General features: G+C 54.7%; 1 protein-coding gene across 3 annotated transcripts in view; it reads right to left on the minus strand.

The window, feature by feature from the left end:
* Positions 1-3501: 3501 nt before the first annotated feature.
* Positions 3502-18298, minus strand: part of LINGO1 (leucine rich repeat and Ig domain containing 1) — a 58188-nt gene continuing 43391 nt past the window's right edge. For all 3 annotated transcript variants that reach the window (XM_018923273.3, XM_050978572.1, XM_009098228.4), the window contains exon 2: positions 3502-5421. In XM_018923273.3, the coding sequence (XP_018778818.1) occupies positions 3568-5409 (1842 nt within the window). In that variant the 5' untranslated portion in view covers positions 5410-5421 and the 3' untranslated portion in view covers positions 3502-3567. The remainder of the gene's footprint in view (positions 5422-18298) is intronic.

The raw sequence follows: 18298 nt of genomic DNA on the forward strand, positions 1-18298 counted from the left end.
GCTGTGGGCACAGGAAGGTGAAGGGCCAGCCTGACCCCTCTTCTCTGGTTCCCTTACCCCTGTACATGCTCCTTGTACCTCTGGTGATCCGTGGAGGGGAGCTGAGTGAGGACAGGGATTGCTGGGGAGGTCAGGGAGTGGGTGGGTGTAAATGTGTCCTGCAGGGTGCTCATAACCCTGCTCCTGCCTCGGAGGCAGAGGGAGAGCTGTCACCTGCCTGCCAGGCACCTGCCAGCCACGGGCCCTGCAGTGGGGGAGCACATGGAGCTAGTGGGGAGGGATGGGCTGGGGTGGGTGATGTTCCCAGGCTGGAAGTGCTGTGTCATCCTCCTCCCTGCTGTGTCCCCACATATGCTGCCTGTCATGAAGACCCCCATGGGATGGACTCCCAGTCTAGGAAGCAGAGAAGGTAAGGCACGTTTGCCCTCCATGCCCTAAGCACAACTCCCTGGGGTTTTTTTGCTCCCTCTTATAAACTGTTTTATAAAGTGCTTTGTATTTATTGTGATTCAGAAGAAGCAAGTGGAAACTGCTGTCTGGCTCTGAGACATGGGCCACGGTTCCCTGAAGAGCAGTGCTGGAATCCAGCCTCTGCTTTCTCACCCCTGATTAAACTGCAATAGAAACAGACTGTTAATTTCAGCAAAGGGGAGAAAGAGAGTCTATTCTTTGGGTTTGGTTTTTTTCCTCGTTTTTACCAGCTATGAAAATGGCTGAGCTTAGTTGCTGGCCACTCTGAGATGCTTTTCTTCGGCTCCATCCATCTGCTTCCATCACATGGTGACTGGAAAAAAAATTATCTAGTTCACAAAACATCGAAGATTAAAAAATCAGTGTGGGTAACAAAGTGTGTGGCAGTGCCACAGAGCATCAGGCATACTCACTAATGAGGGATTTGAGCTGCACCTTGGGATTTAGGGCAGCAGTGTGGCCTCCCCCAGGAGGGTACAGCAGAGGTGGTGGGGCTGGGGACAGGTGTGGGGCTCTGTGACAGGGCTGGGCTGGGAAAGTTCCTGAGACGTTCTATGGAATAGAAATAATTTGTTCTCTTCTTTTTTTTTTTTAAACCTTTTTTTGACAGTGAAAGACTTGGTTCCCCCCCCCTTTGATTGCTGGGGCTCTGTAATGTGTTGCAAATTCCTCATTGGATTTGGTTATTAGTATTTTTTTAAATCGATGTGTGTTGAATTAACTCTTTTCATTACAGAAATAAAAGTGATAACTGGAGCCACTTAAGCAGCTCTTTTGGATGGCCAGTGCCTGTAGCTGTCCAGGGTCATGGAGCCCCCCTTCCACCTCTCTGCTGAGCCACCGGTTGAGTTTGTCACTCCTGACAACCAGGCTCAGACTGAGCTTTCTGTGCCTCAAGTACTTTCTTTCTTGTCTCCACTTGGCTTGGCATCATCCTCCAAGGGCTGAGGTCCTTGTGCATCCCTTCCTGTCCCAGGGCAGTGCTGCTCTGAGCCCCTGCAACAGGATCGGCAGTCTCTGGAGCCTGCCTTCAGCTTCACCCCTAGGTTTGTGTGTTGCTGTTGGCAGTTTTGTGTTTAGCTCACTGGAAATATTGGTAAAACACTGGAGGGAGGGGAAGCTCATAAAGAGCATTTTGCTTTGGCTCTTTTAAAAAGCAAAACAAAGCCAAAGGCTTTTAAAAAATGTATTGGTTTCAAAGTTACAAAGGAAGGATGTGTAAGAGATGAGGGAAGAACAAATCAAAGCTTCTGAAACTTGCTGTGGAGAAAGAAACATTAAATGTTTTGTTTGAAGATGAACAGAAAGCTGAAATCAGCAAAACTCCCCCTCCCCACAGCACAGATGCTTTAGGTTGGTTCAAGGATGGCACAGTGCTGAAAGAAAAGCAAATCCATTCTTTCCCCTCTTGGGCCTCAGGTTCCTGGCACTTACAATTTACCATCTTGTAGTGACTTTGATCCCTGGAGACTCCTTAGGTGCCTTATAAATCAAGAATGAAAATCTGGGCTCTGCCTAAGAAGTGTCACTGAGGCTGGATGGGCCAGGGGGGTCAGTGTGGTGCCACCCTCTTGGTGGCAGCTGGGAAGTTTGGGAAGCACCTGCTGATTCAGTAGGGATTATAAAACCTGCAGTGCCCACATTGACACCATTTACAGGGATGTTTTGTGCTTCCAGCCCTGGAAGCCCAGCGGCCAATTTAACCCCTGTTTCTCTCCCCTTTTCTTGTGGAGATGAGATGCTCCTTAAGGTCTCTTTCAACCCAACCCAACCCAACCCATGCCATGGTTCTGTGAGGCAACACAGCCCTTGCAGACCTGATCCAAGTCCCAGAGCAGAGCAAAGACAGGATGTTGCTGTGACCAGACCCCATGGTAATGGGCTCAGTGTTGCTAGGCAAGGCAGCCTGTGCCTGTTCTCTGCCTCAGCCTATGCCTGTATCTATAGACCTATGGAATTCCATTTCAGACAAGGTCTCCTGGGAGCCTGGAAGCTGAATTCCCTTGGATGTGCCTGAGGGTGCTTGAGAGTCTGGCTGCCAGTGATCAAGTCCTGAATTCTAGGTGGGTGGTGAGCAGTGCTGGAGCTGATCTAGGCACCAGTTGCTGGAGGCACCCAGTGGTGCTGCCAATGGATGTGTCACATCCCATGGGCACAGCTGTGCAGAGCACAGGAGCCAGCTTGTTCCCTCTAGGAGAGGAGACACCCTGGTACTGCTGCAAAGGCTGGCAGATCCTCTCCCCAAGCAAGAAGCAGTAGGATCCCCAGCCCTGCCCACGCAAAGCCTCTCCCCCCTGGCTCTTCACCTGGAGGCCACAGGCAGGACCAGCCCTGCAATGGGGCTCTGCATCCTCCTCCCACACAGAGGGCAGGAAAGCACGGCCCTGCTCCATACTGCTTATAGACATCAGGGTCACAGCCCTGCTCCACAGGCTTTGGGATGGCCAGGGGAACTGACTATAAAACCAGGAAAAATAGTCAGATCTGCCTTGGTGCCACAGGGCACTGCGGGAGGTGCCTTTGGTGTCAGCAGGAGACTCGCCCTGACCTGGGGCTGCTCTTGGCAAGGCATCTGGGAAGTGCCTCTGAGGCAAGAGAGCAAGCGCTTGCCAGGTACAGAACTGGACAGATCAAGAAGTCAAAATTTTTCATTCCGACTATCTATAGGAAATAGGGTTTTTTTATTATTTCAAGTTTTCATAAAAATCCAGAATTATTGAAATCAAAGTTACAGAAGAAAGTTTGTAACTTTTTTATTGATTTTATTTCTTTTTTCTTTCTTTTTCCCACCCCCCCCATTGTTTTTTCCCCTCTCAGAGTTATATCTGACACCAGAGTCCATCAGACAAAGTCCTTACAAACACAGGAGTCCTGAAGACATCGGCTGAATGTTTTCCTGGTATAAAGAAGAGGAGGAGGAGGTGGTGACAGTGCGGGCGCAGTGGGTTTGGACAGGGGCAGAGGGCACGGTGGAAGGAGAGAGGTCGGTATGTTTGTAGCAATGTTTGTTAATTATTTTTTATTTGTTCATTTGTTCTTTTTTTTAAAAAAAACAAAACAAAACAACACCATTATTATTTGCAAATTGTCGCCTGGTTAAATCATTTTCATATTAAACTTGCGCGGCGCGTCGGCAGAGCTGATGCCCGCGTCGGACTTCCGTGGCACGTACTCGATTTCAATATTGTGCTTGGTGTTGCCTTTCCCACGGCTCCAGAGGAAGAGGAGCACCAGACAGAAGAGCACGACGCCCAGGAAGGAGATGAAGCCCATGGTGGTGGCGATGATGAGAGTCTTGATGTCAAAGGGGAAAGGCACGGTGGCGCGCGTGCTGTTGGCATCGCTCTCGTTGGGCTGGTTGGAGATGAACGCGAAGGTCTTGTTGGGCTGGTGGGGCCAGTCTGGCGAGTAGCTGCGCACGTGCAGGTGGGCCAGCATGGTGTCGTTGCCACCCGCGTTGCTGGCGATGCATAGGTAGGTGCCATTGTCCTGGATCTGGGCGTAGCGCACCTCCAGCGTGCCGTCAGGGAAGACAGTGAGCCGCCCATTGGTTTTGGTAGAGATGAGGTGCTTGCGGGGAGACAGCCACATGATGGTGGGCGGCGGGTCCCCATCTGCCCGGCAGACAAAATGCACCGTGTGGCCTTCGTCCACGAAGATCTGCTGAGGTTTGCGGTCCCGTATCCGTGCTCGGCGGCAGGTGAAGTAGTTGGGCAGGAGGACGTCAGGGAAGTCCTTGAACTCCTTGCCCTGGACGAACTCAGGGGTGGAGCAGGTGGGCTGCTGCTTGTTGAAGTTCAACCTCCATCGCCGCCGGAAAACCCAGAGCAGCCGACAGTCGCAGGCTAAGGGGTTGTTGTCGAGGATGAGCGTCTCCAGGTTGCCCACCGAGTGGAAAGCTGACTCCTCCAGGGTGGTCAGCAGGTTCCCTGACACGTTCAGGATGCGCAGGTAATTGAGGCCGCGAAAGGCGAAGGGCTCGACCGTGGTGAGCTGCCCTCCCACCAGCTGGATCTCCTGGAGCCTGAGCAGGTCATGGAGCATTGAGCCCTCGATGGTGACGATGGGGTTGTAGGACAGGTTCAGGAACCGGAGGTAAACCAAGTGCCTCACCGACACGTACGGGATGGACGTCAGGTTGCAGTGGGTGATGGACAAGGAGGTCAGGTTCAACCCATAGAGGCAGTTGGATGTCATAGTATCCAGGTAGGGCCAGTGTGAGATCTCGAGGACCTTGAGCCGGTACAGCCTCTTGAATGAGTAATCCCGGATGGTGTTGATGTTCAGATGGCGCAGCCGCAGCACGATCAAGCCGTGAAGGTGAGACAGGGCCTCCGTGGGGATGGAAGTCAGGTTGCATTTCTCCAGGGTCAGCTGCTCCAGGCTGTTGAGGCCACTGAAGGCCCGGTGGGAGATGTAGACAAGGTCGTTGTCACCCACCTCCAAAGACTTCAGGTTGTACAAGTCCTGGAACATGTAATCTAGGAGGATCACAATTTTATTCTCACTAATGTCTAGCTTGGTAAGGTTGCTGAGTCCAGTAAACACCCCCAAAGGGATCAGCTTGAGTCTGTTACTCCTGAGCCCCAGCGTCCTGAGGTTGAAGAGGTTGTTGAAAGCCCCAGGTTCAACGGCACTGATAATGTTCTCGTTTAGCTCCAGCTCCTCCAAGTGAGGGTAGTTGGCAAATTCATCCTGGTTGAGCGTCTTGATGCGGTTCTTGCCCAAGTCCAGCAGCCTGGTCTCGGTGGGGATCCCCTCTGGCACGACCATGAATCGCTTGCGGTGGCACAGGACGGCGCGCTCCTGGGCAGAGCACTCGCAGCGCGGCGGGCAGCCCGTGGCGGAGCCGGACAGGATGGATCCCAGCATCAGGAGGAGAATCGGCTGCCAGCAGGCCAGGATTGGGCTGCGCATACTCGCCTCCCCAGCTACCATCCTATCTCTCACCTGCAGGTAACAGCGGGAGAAAGAGCAAGGGGCACGTGAGCAAACAACAGGCACGGCCAAGGCAAAAGGTCTGGTGTCCTGGCAGAGGTGACAGGAAGGCAAAAGGCACCCCCGATGCACAGCAGAGGGTCTCATTTTCCAGCTGAAATGCAGCCCTTCGGCTTCAAGACCCTCTCTCCTCCCCCCTCCCTGACTTTCCACTTGATGGTTGAACGTGCACAGACTTTTGAGTGGAAGGCCTTGAGGAATCTGTGTCATACAGCTTCCTCTGCTTCTTAAAAAAATAATTTAATACGAAACACATCTATCTACATCCTATTTTAAGCTCTTGAAATTATTCTGTTCCCTGTAGATGGAGCCTGAATATAAAGGCTGCTTTGCAAACAGAGGAGCTGAGCAGAGGATGGAGCATCGGGGGGAGCCCCGCTTGGGGCGAGCAACACTGGCAGCTCAGTGGGAACAAGCTCCCTCCTTCTGTGCTCCTCCATGCCCCAGCTGCTCCCAGTGTGTCCCCAGGGCCAGTTCCTTGCCTCCCACCATGCCAGCCTGCAAGGGCAGACCCAAACAATTTCCCCCACCCAGAAACAGCAACTGGGCAGAGACTGCCTACAAGAGCAAGCTGTAGCCTCAAGTCAGGTCCAGGGGGGCTCTGGATATCGAGGAGCTGCCTGGTGTCAGCTGGGAAAGACCCAGACTCCTGCTGATGTTCCTGGGGAGGGCTGGGAGACCTCCCTGGGGGCTTATGGTCTGGGTGGTGCCCCAGCCCAGAGCCATCCTGGCCCGGCAGAAGCGGATGCTCCTTGTCACGCTGCCTTTGTTGCATTTATTTCCCTGTTCAGGCTGTTAAGAGGAATCAAATCATATCAATATTGCATATTAGATCTCTGGCTACTCCAGCCCTTGTTTATATCTATTGTTATGTTACTCTCTGCACTACTCCCACTAATGCTATTTATGGCTATCACCAAACACACCCAATCCATTACTTCCCTTGGCTCTGTTTGTATCCATCACTGTATATCCTGGCCATTATTTTGCCTGCTCTAGCACTATTTATGGGGCTGGTACACGTTCTGCACATTCCTGCCATTGCATCTGCTCATATTCATCATTTCATACAGATATATGACCTAAGGATCGCTTTTGTTCCCAAAAAATTATTCAAAATTTCTTTGTAAGATACAAGGATGGGAGATGATGGACTGGCCATAAAAATGTCCACCAGCACCATCTTGGAAACCACCAGCCTTGGCACAGCCAGTGATGGGCCGTGAGGGCCTGGAGTGTCCCCAGAGGAACCTCTGTGGTTTCCTCCCATTTCAATGTTCTCTTCCACCCGCCCACCCCCTTCCCCCTTACCATGCTCCCTCTGCAGTGGGGCTGCTCAGTGAGGATCACACTGAGCACATCACCCCACAGTGAAGGGGTGCAGGGATGGGAGCTGCTCCTGCTGAGCTCCCCTGGCCGTGATGCTGAGCTCTCTCCTGCTGGCCCTGGGCCAGCACATCCTGGTCCAGTGGAAACATTTCCAGTGGGAGTGCCTGGACCCCAGCCAGGGTGCAGAGAGCCATTTGCTGGGTATTTACTATCCATCATCTCCCATGTCATCACCTCCCTGGTGCTGGGCAGCAGTACAGATACAAGGGGGGTGCTGCTACCACTGCCATGCTGCTGGGATGGGGTTGGGACTGGGGCTGGTGCCCTGGAGCCAAGGTGGCCCCCTGGTTGGCATGGCCCAGGCTGCATATGGATTTGCTCCCCAGGCTCCTGCTGCAGCCCTGGCTGGGGCTTGGCTGCCAGTGGGTGCCCATGGTCAGGAGCCTCTTGGGCACTGCCCTCCAACCACATGCTCGTTACTGAGCGCTGGCTCGCCTGCAGCCTTTTTTCTCAGAAACCAATTCCTGCGCCTCAAAGCCGTGCTGAGAAAGCCATCAAAGACTGCAAAACACGGCATGCAAAACAAAATACAGTCTGAGGGGCTTAATTATAGCAGGACTGAAAACACTCAGCTCATTAAGAGTGCCAGGCACCAGCCTTGTTTGTGTGCCGGGCCAAAAGCTCCACTCTGCCGGCATGTGCTGCTCTGTTCTGGTCCCTGCTGGGCATAGGAGCTGAATCCTGCAGACCAACTTCCCCCAGGCTCAATCCTGCCTCTCCAGCAGCAGGAAGGGGATTGCACCTCCAAAGCACATTGTCCAGTGCTGTCGTCCCCAGCACAGCCTTGGCAGAGCCAGAGCTGCGCTGTATCAATGAGTAAAAAATCAGCAAAGAGGCCAGAGATGAATGGAGCAGAATCTGTGTGGCGTTACCAATGAGCACAGCCCAGAATTAAAGTCTAGACACACCTCACATGTTATTAGTTCTCAGCTAAATTTAAATCCGTGATAAATACAATCCCTGACAAAAACATCCGTAATCTTAATAGCCAGAGTCACAGAAGAGCTTTGGGAGAAAGACAATAAATAAGCTGGAAAATTCTGAGCTAAGATGAGCTTTAAATCACTTCTGGCTCCCATTTACCTCTGCCTGATTCGGAGAGAAATAGTTGTGCCTCAAGGTGATGTGGATATTAAGAGATGCCCTTCTAAAAATGACTCAAACTGTGATTTTTGTGTGAGCTGTGGGCCAACAATGCATGCATGGCTTTACAGCCCCTGCACAACTGCTACCTGCAGGAAGGGATTTCCACAAAGCCCTCCCAGATTTACTCTGAGGAAGACCCTGAAACATGCCCACGCTCCCCGCCAGGGTGCCAGCCATGGCCCGGCAGGAGCTGCCAGGCAGGAGCAGAGGCTCGGGCCATGGCCGTGATGCACAGCCCAGCCCTTGGCATGAGCGTGGTTCTCCTTCCTCAGCCACAAAAAAAGAATCCACAAAAAAAGCAGCAGCTGCCAGACTCGCTGCCTTTAGGTGACAGCAAACCCAGTGCAAGCCAAAGCAAAAGTCATGCTCAGAGCCACGGCAGCCACTGACCCTGGTCCTCACCACCTGCTGCCCAGGGCTGAGGGCTCTCAGTACAGTCCCTTCCCACGGGAAGGTCCCAGTCTCGGCCCAAGAGACGCAGATGGACACACCAGAGCACTGCCTTGGTGCTAAATACAGCAGGGCCTGCCCTGGGCTCAGTGCTGGGAGGAGAGATGCCATTCTGGGCCTGTGCCTGGAAATGCAGCCTGGGGCCAGACTGAAGCGCTGATGTGTGTGGGGTTTGCTCCAGTGTGACAGGCACAAGCTGCCCTGGGTGGGAGGAACAGCCCAGAAAGACAAACTTGGGCAATGACCTTAAAGGGAGCCCAGGCTCTGCCCCTGAGTGTGCTCCTGAGGATGCCCCAAGGGGTGGGCAGCTGCCTGGCCATGCCCACCACTGTCCCTAGGCTGTCCCCCGCTCCCAACCCCGCCGAGCAGGGAGCGATCTGCTGTGCTGACAGGGAGAGAGCAGGAGGCAAAAATCCCTGAGTCAGCTCTAAGCCCACCTGGCAGCCATAAATTACGGGCTGGGAGATGTTCACCCTTGAACCAGATGCTTCTGAGAGCATCGAGCCACAACAGGCAATTTAGGACAAAGTGAGCCATACCCCAGCAGGGAGGGGGGCCCATGGTGCTCTGGGGGCACAGTGTCCCCCCATGTCCCTGCAGAAGCCAACCTGCTGCTCCCAGCTGTGCACAGGAGTGAGTTGGACAGTGCTGGGCATCCTCACCAGGCTGCAGTGGGGGGACGAGTTCAGCCATGGGCTCACCCCATCTTTGCTATGATGGCTTCCTACAAAGCCAACAAGACACAGCTCCCTGAGTCCATGCTCCTATCTCCTCTAAGCTGCTCCAGCTAAATCAAATTTTATTGAACTTCACTACATTTTAGAGACAAAGACTCCATGTTTACAAATAAATATTTAACAATCTTTCCTGCTGCTTGAGGACTCTGTTACCCAGACCCCAGGCTCTGCACTGTTTCTGTAGCTATCTGCAAAGCAGCAAAACAAAGGGAGCAGCTTTAATTTGCCAAACACGTTTGTGCCCATTTCCTCCTCACATAATTTCCCCTGTGTCCAGCGTGCATTTGTGGGCCCTTTTGCTTTGTCTCTTCCTCCTCTCCACCCTATCTGCTCCCTCCTCCTCCTCCTCCTCTTTTCCCACCCAGTCCCAGACTGCAGGCATTGGCAGTAACTGCCCTTCTCCCCCCTGCTCAAGGATGGCAAAGCAGTGGGTGGGAGCATCAGGCAAAGGAAGTGGTTTCCCTTCTGGAATCACCATGCCTCACATGGAGGAGAAATTTCTGAGTGCTGTCAGGGCTGGCTGGTGGGCACAACCAGGGTGGCACAGCAGTTGCCTGGGTGATGGAGACCTGCCACCACACTCCTCTGGACCTTCATTGATGGATTGGCTGCTAACAAAGGGTTAGAGGGCTGCACTGTGTCCTGGCCTGGCCCCAGAATCATCCAGGAGCAGCACAGGAGGGTGAAAGAATGGGGGAGAAACAGGCAGAGGATGAGAAGGACCCCTCAGAGTGGTGGGAACACACGAGCAGGTTGTGCCAGTTAAACAAGTGAGCCAAGGCAGGTCAGCCAGAGGAGAGCCCACCCCCAGCCCACCACCAGCAGCTGCCAGGGTCACTGCTCCCCTTCCCACAGGAAGGCACAGCTCTCCAGCTGGGAGCTCTTGCTCAGCCTCCTGGAGTATCTGCTTTCAGCAGCTCCGAGGTGGGAGCCTGGAATAGGTGTGAGGCAACCTGATCTGCTCTGGCAGCTGCTCTGGAGCTGTAAAAGAACACGAAGAAGAATTGAAGATGCAAATCCCCTTCCGGCACTGACACCGCCCGGCTGGCACCAGATTTCAGCCATGGCTGGCCCATGGGAGCCCCCTGCAGAGGCATTTCCTCATGGAAACAGGTTCTGCCACCCAAAATGTGGTGTCCCCAGCAACTGCAGTCAGTCAGGAAAGCACCAAGCCAGAGATCAAAAAGAGCAGAAAAAACGGAGATGCCCAGGGGAGGAGAAGAGCTCTAATATGGGCTGAGGGGCTGGAATGCTGGTGAGGGGAGGCTTTGGCCCAGCTGCCTACTGGATTAAACCTGGGCTGTGGATCTACCTGACCCCACGCAGGGACAGCTATTTACAGTAGAGGGACAGCCAGCAGTGGCCCAGAGCCAACCTGGAGAGTGGCTTTCATTTTCAGGCGGGTTACTGGAGCAGGACAACGGGAAGGAGATCCTGGCTGTCTCTGCAGGATGCTGAAGCTCAGAGCAGTTTTTGCTGAGGCTGTTTCTTGCTGTGATCACATCTGTGCAAGAGCTACTCACCCTCCTCCTACCTGTGCTCCTTCATTTTGAGCATCTTTTCTCTCTCTGGCTGCACATGCCTCGGCGCCCCATCAGCAGAGAAAACATCCTGACAAGGGATCAATAAGTAATTGCAAAGGCAGCTGTGGATGTCAGGGGTGTAAAGCCCTGAGCCAGCACAAGATAAACAAGGGGGGGGTGAGGGTGCAGTGCAGAGTGGGGCTGGGGCTTAGGGCCAGCCATGCTCCCCTGCTTATGGGCAGAGGTGGCCAGGACATGGACTGGTCACTGCTGTCACAGCCACTGCCTGAACTGGTGGTCCTGTGCTTCCCAGGTCAGGTGAGCCTGGAGCAGGCTCATATTTATTACTTATGTGAGCCAGAGAGTAGGGGAGTTGTGTTTGCCAAGGGAATAGCTCCCAAGGGTTGGCTGGAGACTTCTAGGGCTGCGTCAGGACGGAATGGCTGGAGGCTGGTGGGCACTGGGAAGGACATGCACCATTTTGAATGGGGATTCTCCTTCTTCCTTTATTTTGGCAAATTTCCTTGGGATTGCTACCTCTGTGGATATGGGCTGGGTCACCAGGATGTTTTAAGTGCTCACTGAAGGCAGGCAGCTCACCTTGCACTCTGATCAGTGAGCACTGTGTACAGGAGGCTCCAGTGTAGCATGAGGGTCTCCCTAGATGGTTCTTTTTCCCTGTCTGTAGCTGGAAGAGGGGGATGGAAAAACCCCAGGCTCTTCTCAGGGCAATGGAAACACTTGCCCTGAAGAGGTGAAAGAAAGTCCAAGGAGTGTTCCTGCTGGGAGAGCGCCAGGGTCACAATGACATTGCAAAGGCATCCCCTGCGACGTGCCCATGGCCCTAATGCCTTGTGCTTCCTTGAGCTGCCCTGAGCCGCCCTGCACAGGGTGGCAGGGCTGGGGCTGGGGCTGGAGGATGGGCACAGCCCTGCAGGCAGCCCTCCCTCCCAGCACATGGCCCCAGAGCTGCTGAATCAGGCAGAGCCCAGCTGCACAGAGCCTGAGCTGGACCCACGTGCAGGGCAGGACAGCACCTGACATGGCAGAAAAGCAGTTGGAACAAAGTCACCCCACAGCCAGAGCGTCTCTCAGCCCTGCCAGGAGCAGATGGCATCGCTGTGTGGGCTTGCCTTGAGGGCTGGGCTGGGCTGGGGACAGGGGCTCCCTGCTCCCCCAGACCCAGGCTCCAGCCTGGGCCATGGGCAGGGCCCCAGCAGTGAGGAGGACACAGCTCTGCCAGGCTGAGACACAGCTCCTGGCCACCCACAAACCACACCTGGGGGCACCAGGAAAGACGAGCTGCTCCCTCCTATTGCTCCCTGCCTGGGAACACCCAATCCTCTCCAGCCACCAAAAGGCAGCCCAAGGCTCTACAGCTCCCTAGAGCTCTGCTCAGTGCCCACAGAAGGGCTGGGGCACCAGCAGCTCCAGCAGCACCAACCCAGGGCTAGCAGGCAGAGCTGGGGGAGCCCCACCAGTGCCTTCTGCCCTCATTTACCCAGGGCTGCCTCAGGACAGCAAATGCCAAACCAGCCCAACACCCTGGTCCCAAGGGCCACAGAGAACAGCGCTGAGGCTTTGGGATGTGACCCCCTCTAAATGCCACCACTCCAAACCACTGGGTCCCTACTGGATCCCTGCCACTGCTCAAAGGTTGAAACCCCAGATCAAAGTCCCAAAGGCTGGAGAACAGCAGGTCCAGGGACCAGTCATATTCCTTACATTTAACTTAAGCTAAGACTGTACTTACAGCATCACTTTGGTTCCCTGGGCACATCCCTTGAATCTCCCTACAACCAGCACAGGATACCAAAAAAAGTACAAGGGCTGCTCCTTTCCTCTGGAAACCTTTGGGACGGTGGCAAAAGAACTTCAAAGGACGTAGGACATAAAGTAGTCAGCTTTGCTGACCTCAGGGAAACCTGCTGATTTACCCCCCTTTAGGACCAGCCCTGGTATTTTTATACTGCTGCCTAAAATAAGTGGCCTGGGAAGCCTTTGGGAGAAGCCAAGTGCAGCCCAGCCCGGCAGAGCTGGCTCTGGAATCACCCACCAGTGAGGCAAGGGTCAAGGGACTGTGTGTGCTGTGCTGCCAGGGCTCCCATGGGGGCACCAGCAGAGCTGTCCTTGCTGCACACCCCCAGGGACAGGGGGCAGAGCAGGGGGCCAGGAGCACAGCCGTGCTTCAAGGCACTGTGAGCGATGGAAGCCCCAGTTGACTCCATCCACCTCATTTCCCCACTCCTTCCCGCAAGCCACATCTCTCTCTCTCTCCCCCCCTCCCATTTATTATTAAGTTTTGTTCACATAATCACAAATTTGGTGCCGCAGGAAATTCCAGAGAGAGAAATGGAGAAAAAAGGGAGGCAAAGAAAGCATGAGCAATAGCAAGTGCAGAGGGAAGATTCCTCTTCCCAGCCTGGTTTTCTCTGGGCTGGTTTTACATGTATAATTCCTTTTTCTTTCCCCCTCTCTCACTTGTTTGATTTTTGCATTATTTATGGCTTGTCTTCAGGGCCCGTATTTGCTGTTATTGTTTCATTCAACAATAAAATGGATTAGATAAAAACAAACTGTGCCGAGCCACGGCTGAGCCTGCCCGTCCTGCCTCCAGCTGAACCCACACAGCCGGGCAGGGCGGGCGAGGGGCCACCAGCCCATCCCAGCCCAAATCCTGCAGGGAGGAAGGTGCTGAGGGATGTGGCCTGGACAGGGTTTGGGCTGATAGAAACCCTTGGCAGGTATGGGGCTGTGCAAGGCACAGTTGTTCTAATGCCCATGATGAGGGGTGGCAATGTCAGCACAGCGGCAGGATCAGCCATGCCATTCCTCAGCCCTCCCAGCACACGCTGAGCCCGTGGGCGTAGGAAAAAAGAGGGACCCACCACGGGGATGTAGCAGCTCCCCTCTGCCCTCCAAAGAAGGCAGCTGTGGGGTGGGTTTGCTGTGTTGTGCCTGAGCTGCAGCAATGCTTTCTGCCCTCTCTCCTCTCCCAGCACTGTGCATAATGACACAGAGCCTGCGCTCTGGGCTGTACGTGAGAACAAAAGTAATCACGGGGAAATCCAGTGCACGGGAATGCAGTGGGAAATGCGAGGCCAGGGTTTCCATTTCGCTGCCGCTCCGGTGCCGTTCCCATTGAGGAGGATAAACAGGCTGAGCACAAATCAGTTTAATGGCAGCACCTAATGGCAGCACAATTCTGCAGCTCCCGGAGCGAGCCGTAGCTCAGGCCCAAAGTGGCAGGGAGATGCCAGCTCTGTGGGATGGGCACCCCATGGCACAGCCCCAGACAAGCACTGGGGGTCCCCCAGGACTGGCTGCCCTGGGCAGCAGCACTGAGACTGACCAGTCCACCATGGCAGAAGGGGACTGGGGTCCCTCTGCTGCCCTGGGCATGTCCATGGAATGTTGTCTGCCCGATTCCCAGCAGAAAAGAGGTGTCCCTCTGGGTGTCCCTCACATCCCCAATGTCCCCAGACCCACGGGGGCCTGTGGAGTGCCGTGCCTTGCTCTGTGCTAGAGCACACAAAGCGCTGGCCAGCAGAACAAGGCACCAGGCCAGTGCCTACTGTGATGCCACCCCGGCTCCTCAGGCTCACATTCTGGGTAGACCAGATGGATCTGGCTCTCTGTGACTATTCCCAATCCAAAGGGGGGTGGAGAAAGGCTGGGTTCAGGTACGGGAGGGAGAGGTTTGGCTCCTGGAGGGTGAGAAGTACCTCTGGAATGCTCAGGCTTTGCTCACCACCCCCAGGTTGCCTCTGAGGTCTAAATTGGTTGTTTCCCATTTCACACTCGACATATCAAATCCAAACAAAGAGCTGAAAGAATAGATCACGTCAAAATATTTCTGCTTCTCCCTCCTACGAGAATTCCCCATCAGAGACCAATCCAATTAAGGTGCAGGTTATGAAATTAACCATAATTACCAGAGCGATATTTAATGTTTTGCATTCTGATGAAGAAACAGAATGGAAATGACAAAAAAAATTAGTAATTGTGGGTCCTACTGATATAACTAAGAGCAATATGGGGGGGGAGGGGAAGGGCTGCCAGGGAATTGAGGGCTTTGTGGGGTGGAGGGGGCTGGGCTGCATCAGGAACCTTACAACCCCAAGGGCAGGGTTGGGTGCTCAGGGGCACATCCCCCAGGGAGCCATGGCCAGCCTGACCCCCAGAGCAGAGGTCAGCCCAGTCTGATGGCAACCAAAGGCATTCTGCTATTTGAGCATCCCTTGGACGATGCTGGAGCACAGGAATCATGTCCCAGAAGGCACAGCCCAGTCCTGCACCTCCTCACTCTGTCCCTGCTCCCTGTGGGGACCCTCCAGCTCACCCAAGGACTGTCCCCACCTCAGGACAATGACCACAGCCCTGAGACAAAGGACACTCCTGTGGACCCCAGGAGAGGAAAGCTCACTGTACACATGCCCATTGCAGGATGCCAAGGCACTGACCAGCACTGACACATGAATAAAATGATGGAAGAAACCATGCAGGATGGTTAAACAGAACCATGTCTGTGCTTCACCATGAGAATGAGCAAAACAAAGCCAAGCTCCCCAGCCCCTGTGACAGGGACACTGACCTGCTGCCCTGCCTGATCCTTACTCAGGTAGGAGATGCTGTCTGGATGGGGCATGGGCATGGCAGGGGCAAGGGATGGTGGCCAAGATGTTGGTGACGCCAGAGGGAGGACTGAGCCACTGGCAGGGCTCCCCAACACGGCCATGCTGCACCAATGCACTCCATGCACCCCATGCAGGCCCAGGGAGGTCCTGTTGGCCATTCCTGATTGCTGCTCCTGAAGGTGGGAATCACCCAGGATTCACCTCAGCACAATGCTCAGGGTCTCTTCTCAAGGCTGGGTGCTCCCCCCACTGTCCCCCCTTCCCAAGCCAGGCTGATGTGACCTCCTGCCCCCAGGGATGCAAAGAGCCACGCACTCCCTGCCTGGAAAGGGCAGATGATGATGATGGTGTCACCCTCAGTGACATTTATCAGCATTTATTCAATTGCCTGGGTCAAGCTGACAATTAACACTGCTCAGACACAGACACCTCTGTGCTACCCAGCCTTCTCCTGGTGACAAGGCGACAGAGGCCACACCATGCTGCTGACAGTGCCTGAGGGCTGGGAAGGGGGAACTCTGGCTGGTGTTTGTCCCCTTCCCCAAATAAGCCCCATCCCCAGACACCCCTGTCCCCTCTGTATCACACATGGCACTGCCCAACAGGTTCAGGAAGCCACCAGCACCAGCTGTGAGTAAGGCATATCCCCAGGCAGGGTCACAGGGTGCAGAGGCACAGAGATGTCTCTCCTCACAGCCATTCCCTGCCAAAAACTCCCATTTTTACTCTCCTGGATGGAAAGAAAGTGGAAAAAATTGACTAAGAAGAAAATTGAGGTCATGGCCTTCCCTTTCTTTCTCCCTCTGTTATTCTTGGGTTGTTTGATTTGAGTTAAGCATTTGGAGCTCTTTTCTCTCTCATCCCAGCCTTCCCTGCTACCTGAAAAGCTCTTCTGGCTCTTTTCCCACCAAAAGCCATTTCTGCTTGAACCCTCTCGAGGCTCAGCAGAGAACAAAGGACAGCTGCTGACTCAGTGCACTGGGTGTGTTGGAGAGACCAAACACCCACCCTGGCCAAGCTGGGAACACTGGGGTGTTTTCCACCCAAATGTTCACAGAGATGTGCCCACTGCCAACTCTGCCTCCAAGGACAGGGTCCCACCAAACAGCAGCACCCAGTGGTCATCCAATGTACCTCACTGAGCCCCAACAGGTTGTGTTGTGTTTTAGAATTCAACAACTGTAATTACACTATAATTGTGGTGTTATTATAAAGTGATTTATCAACCCCTGAATTAAAGCCTCAAGTTAGAGGATTTTATACTTGTCACTTACATGGAGCAGCACTAATTTCAGCAGTGCTACTGTGGCTATGTGAAGCAGGACACTAAAGGAAACAGAAGTCCTTCAGTGATGCTGTTAACCTTCCAGGAAACAGTGGTAATTAGAGGTATCACACAGTAATTACATTACAGGTGTAGAGTAACTGCAGCACAGTACGGTGTTACAGTGGTACAGCCATTTGTTGAGTAATTAATCCATCCACAAGAAGGCCTGGAAAACCGATGTTTCCCCAGGAGCTGTAAAAGCAGCTCCGCTGTCTCCTCCAGTCACCTCCTGCCTGTCCCACGGGACCCAGAGAGAGCTGGGGCTGCCTGAGCCCTGGAGCAGGCAGCTGCTATGGGGAAAACTCTCTGTGGGAAGACGTGGAGGCTTTAGCCCAGGGCCTTATCTCCCTCTTGGTCTTGCTCATCATGAGAGCTCCAGAGGCCCCCCTCTCCTCCATGGCATCCAGTAGCTGTGCCAAGGGGATCCAGGAGGGAGCCAGGAGCAGCAGGTGAGCAGGCACAGCCAACCCAGACAATCCTCCCACTCTGCCCCAGCCCATGCTGCTGGGAGAGGAGCTGGGCCTGCCCCTGGCACCTGGGACAGGCACGGCTGCTCCAGCCACCTGACCTGCAAGAGGTGCAGGGCAGGGACACAGCGTGTTCTTGGAGCCAGGGGAACAGACAGGGACGAAGCAGGGGGAAGAAAGGTTTGGGCAGTGATGCTGGCAGGGATAGCTGGTGTTAGGGTGAGTAAAGGCTGGGGTAAGTGGGGTGGGGTGGGGACAGGCTGGGATAGCAGCTGTAAGGTGCAAATGGGCTGGAGCAACTGTCATGGGGTGGGGATGGGCTGCTGTGAGAGAGGGATAGGCTGGGATAGGGGGTGGGATAGCTGCCTTTGGGTGGGGATGGGCTGGGATAGGGGGTGGGATAGCTGCCTTTGGGTGGGGATGGGCTGGGATAACTGCCTGTGGGTGGGGATGGGCTGGGATAGTGCCTTTGGGTGGGGATGGGCTGGGATAGTGCCTTTGGGTGGGGATGGGCTGGGATAGGGGCTGGGATAGCTGCCTTTGGGTGGGGATGGGCTGGGCAGTCCTGTAGGTCCGTGCAGCCCCCATGCTGGAGGAGATGGCTGGAGGCACGGCCACACTGCTGCTCCAGTGCCGTCTCCAGCATGCATGAAGGTCAGGTCAGGGCTGCTGCAAGGTGCAGAGCCGTGAGGAGAGGGTTAAGGCTGGCAGGAGGGCTGGGATGGGGCTGTGGAAGGGGTATCATTGCAGAGCCACAGCCGGGCTCTGGGAGGTGGTGCAGAGGAAGGGGAGATGGAGGGACATCCATAGAGTGGGGCTCTTCCCGGAACGCCTGAACTTCCCCCCGCGAGTCGGGACCCCGGAGAGCAGCAGGGCTGTCTCACCGATCCCCTGCTGCCGGCCAGCGGCCACAGTCGCTTGCTGGAGAGGCGTTTTCTGGGAAGGAGCGCGGATGGCGATTGCTGGGGCGGCAGCTGGGGCAGGGACAGGCAGGGAGAGGCAGCAGAGCTTCGGCGACGCCAACCAGCCCGAGCAGACCCGATCCCACCCGTGCCCACGCTCGCCTGCTGTCCCTCCCTCCCTCCCTCCCTCCTCGCGCAAATCCCCTCCGCGGCACCAACGCTCCCATCCCTTCTCGGAGGTGGCATCTCCA

This window comes from Serinus canaria, chromosome 10 (assembly GCF_022539315.1).
Source record: "Serinus canaria isolate serCan28SL12 chromosome 10, serCan2020, whole genome shotgun sequence".
Taxonomy (NCBI): Eukaryota; Metazoa; Chordata; class Aves; order Passeriformes; family Fringillidae; genus Serinus; species Serinus canaria.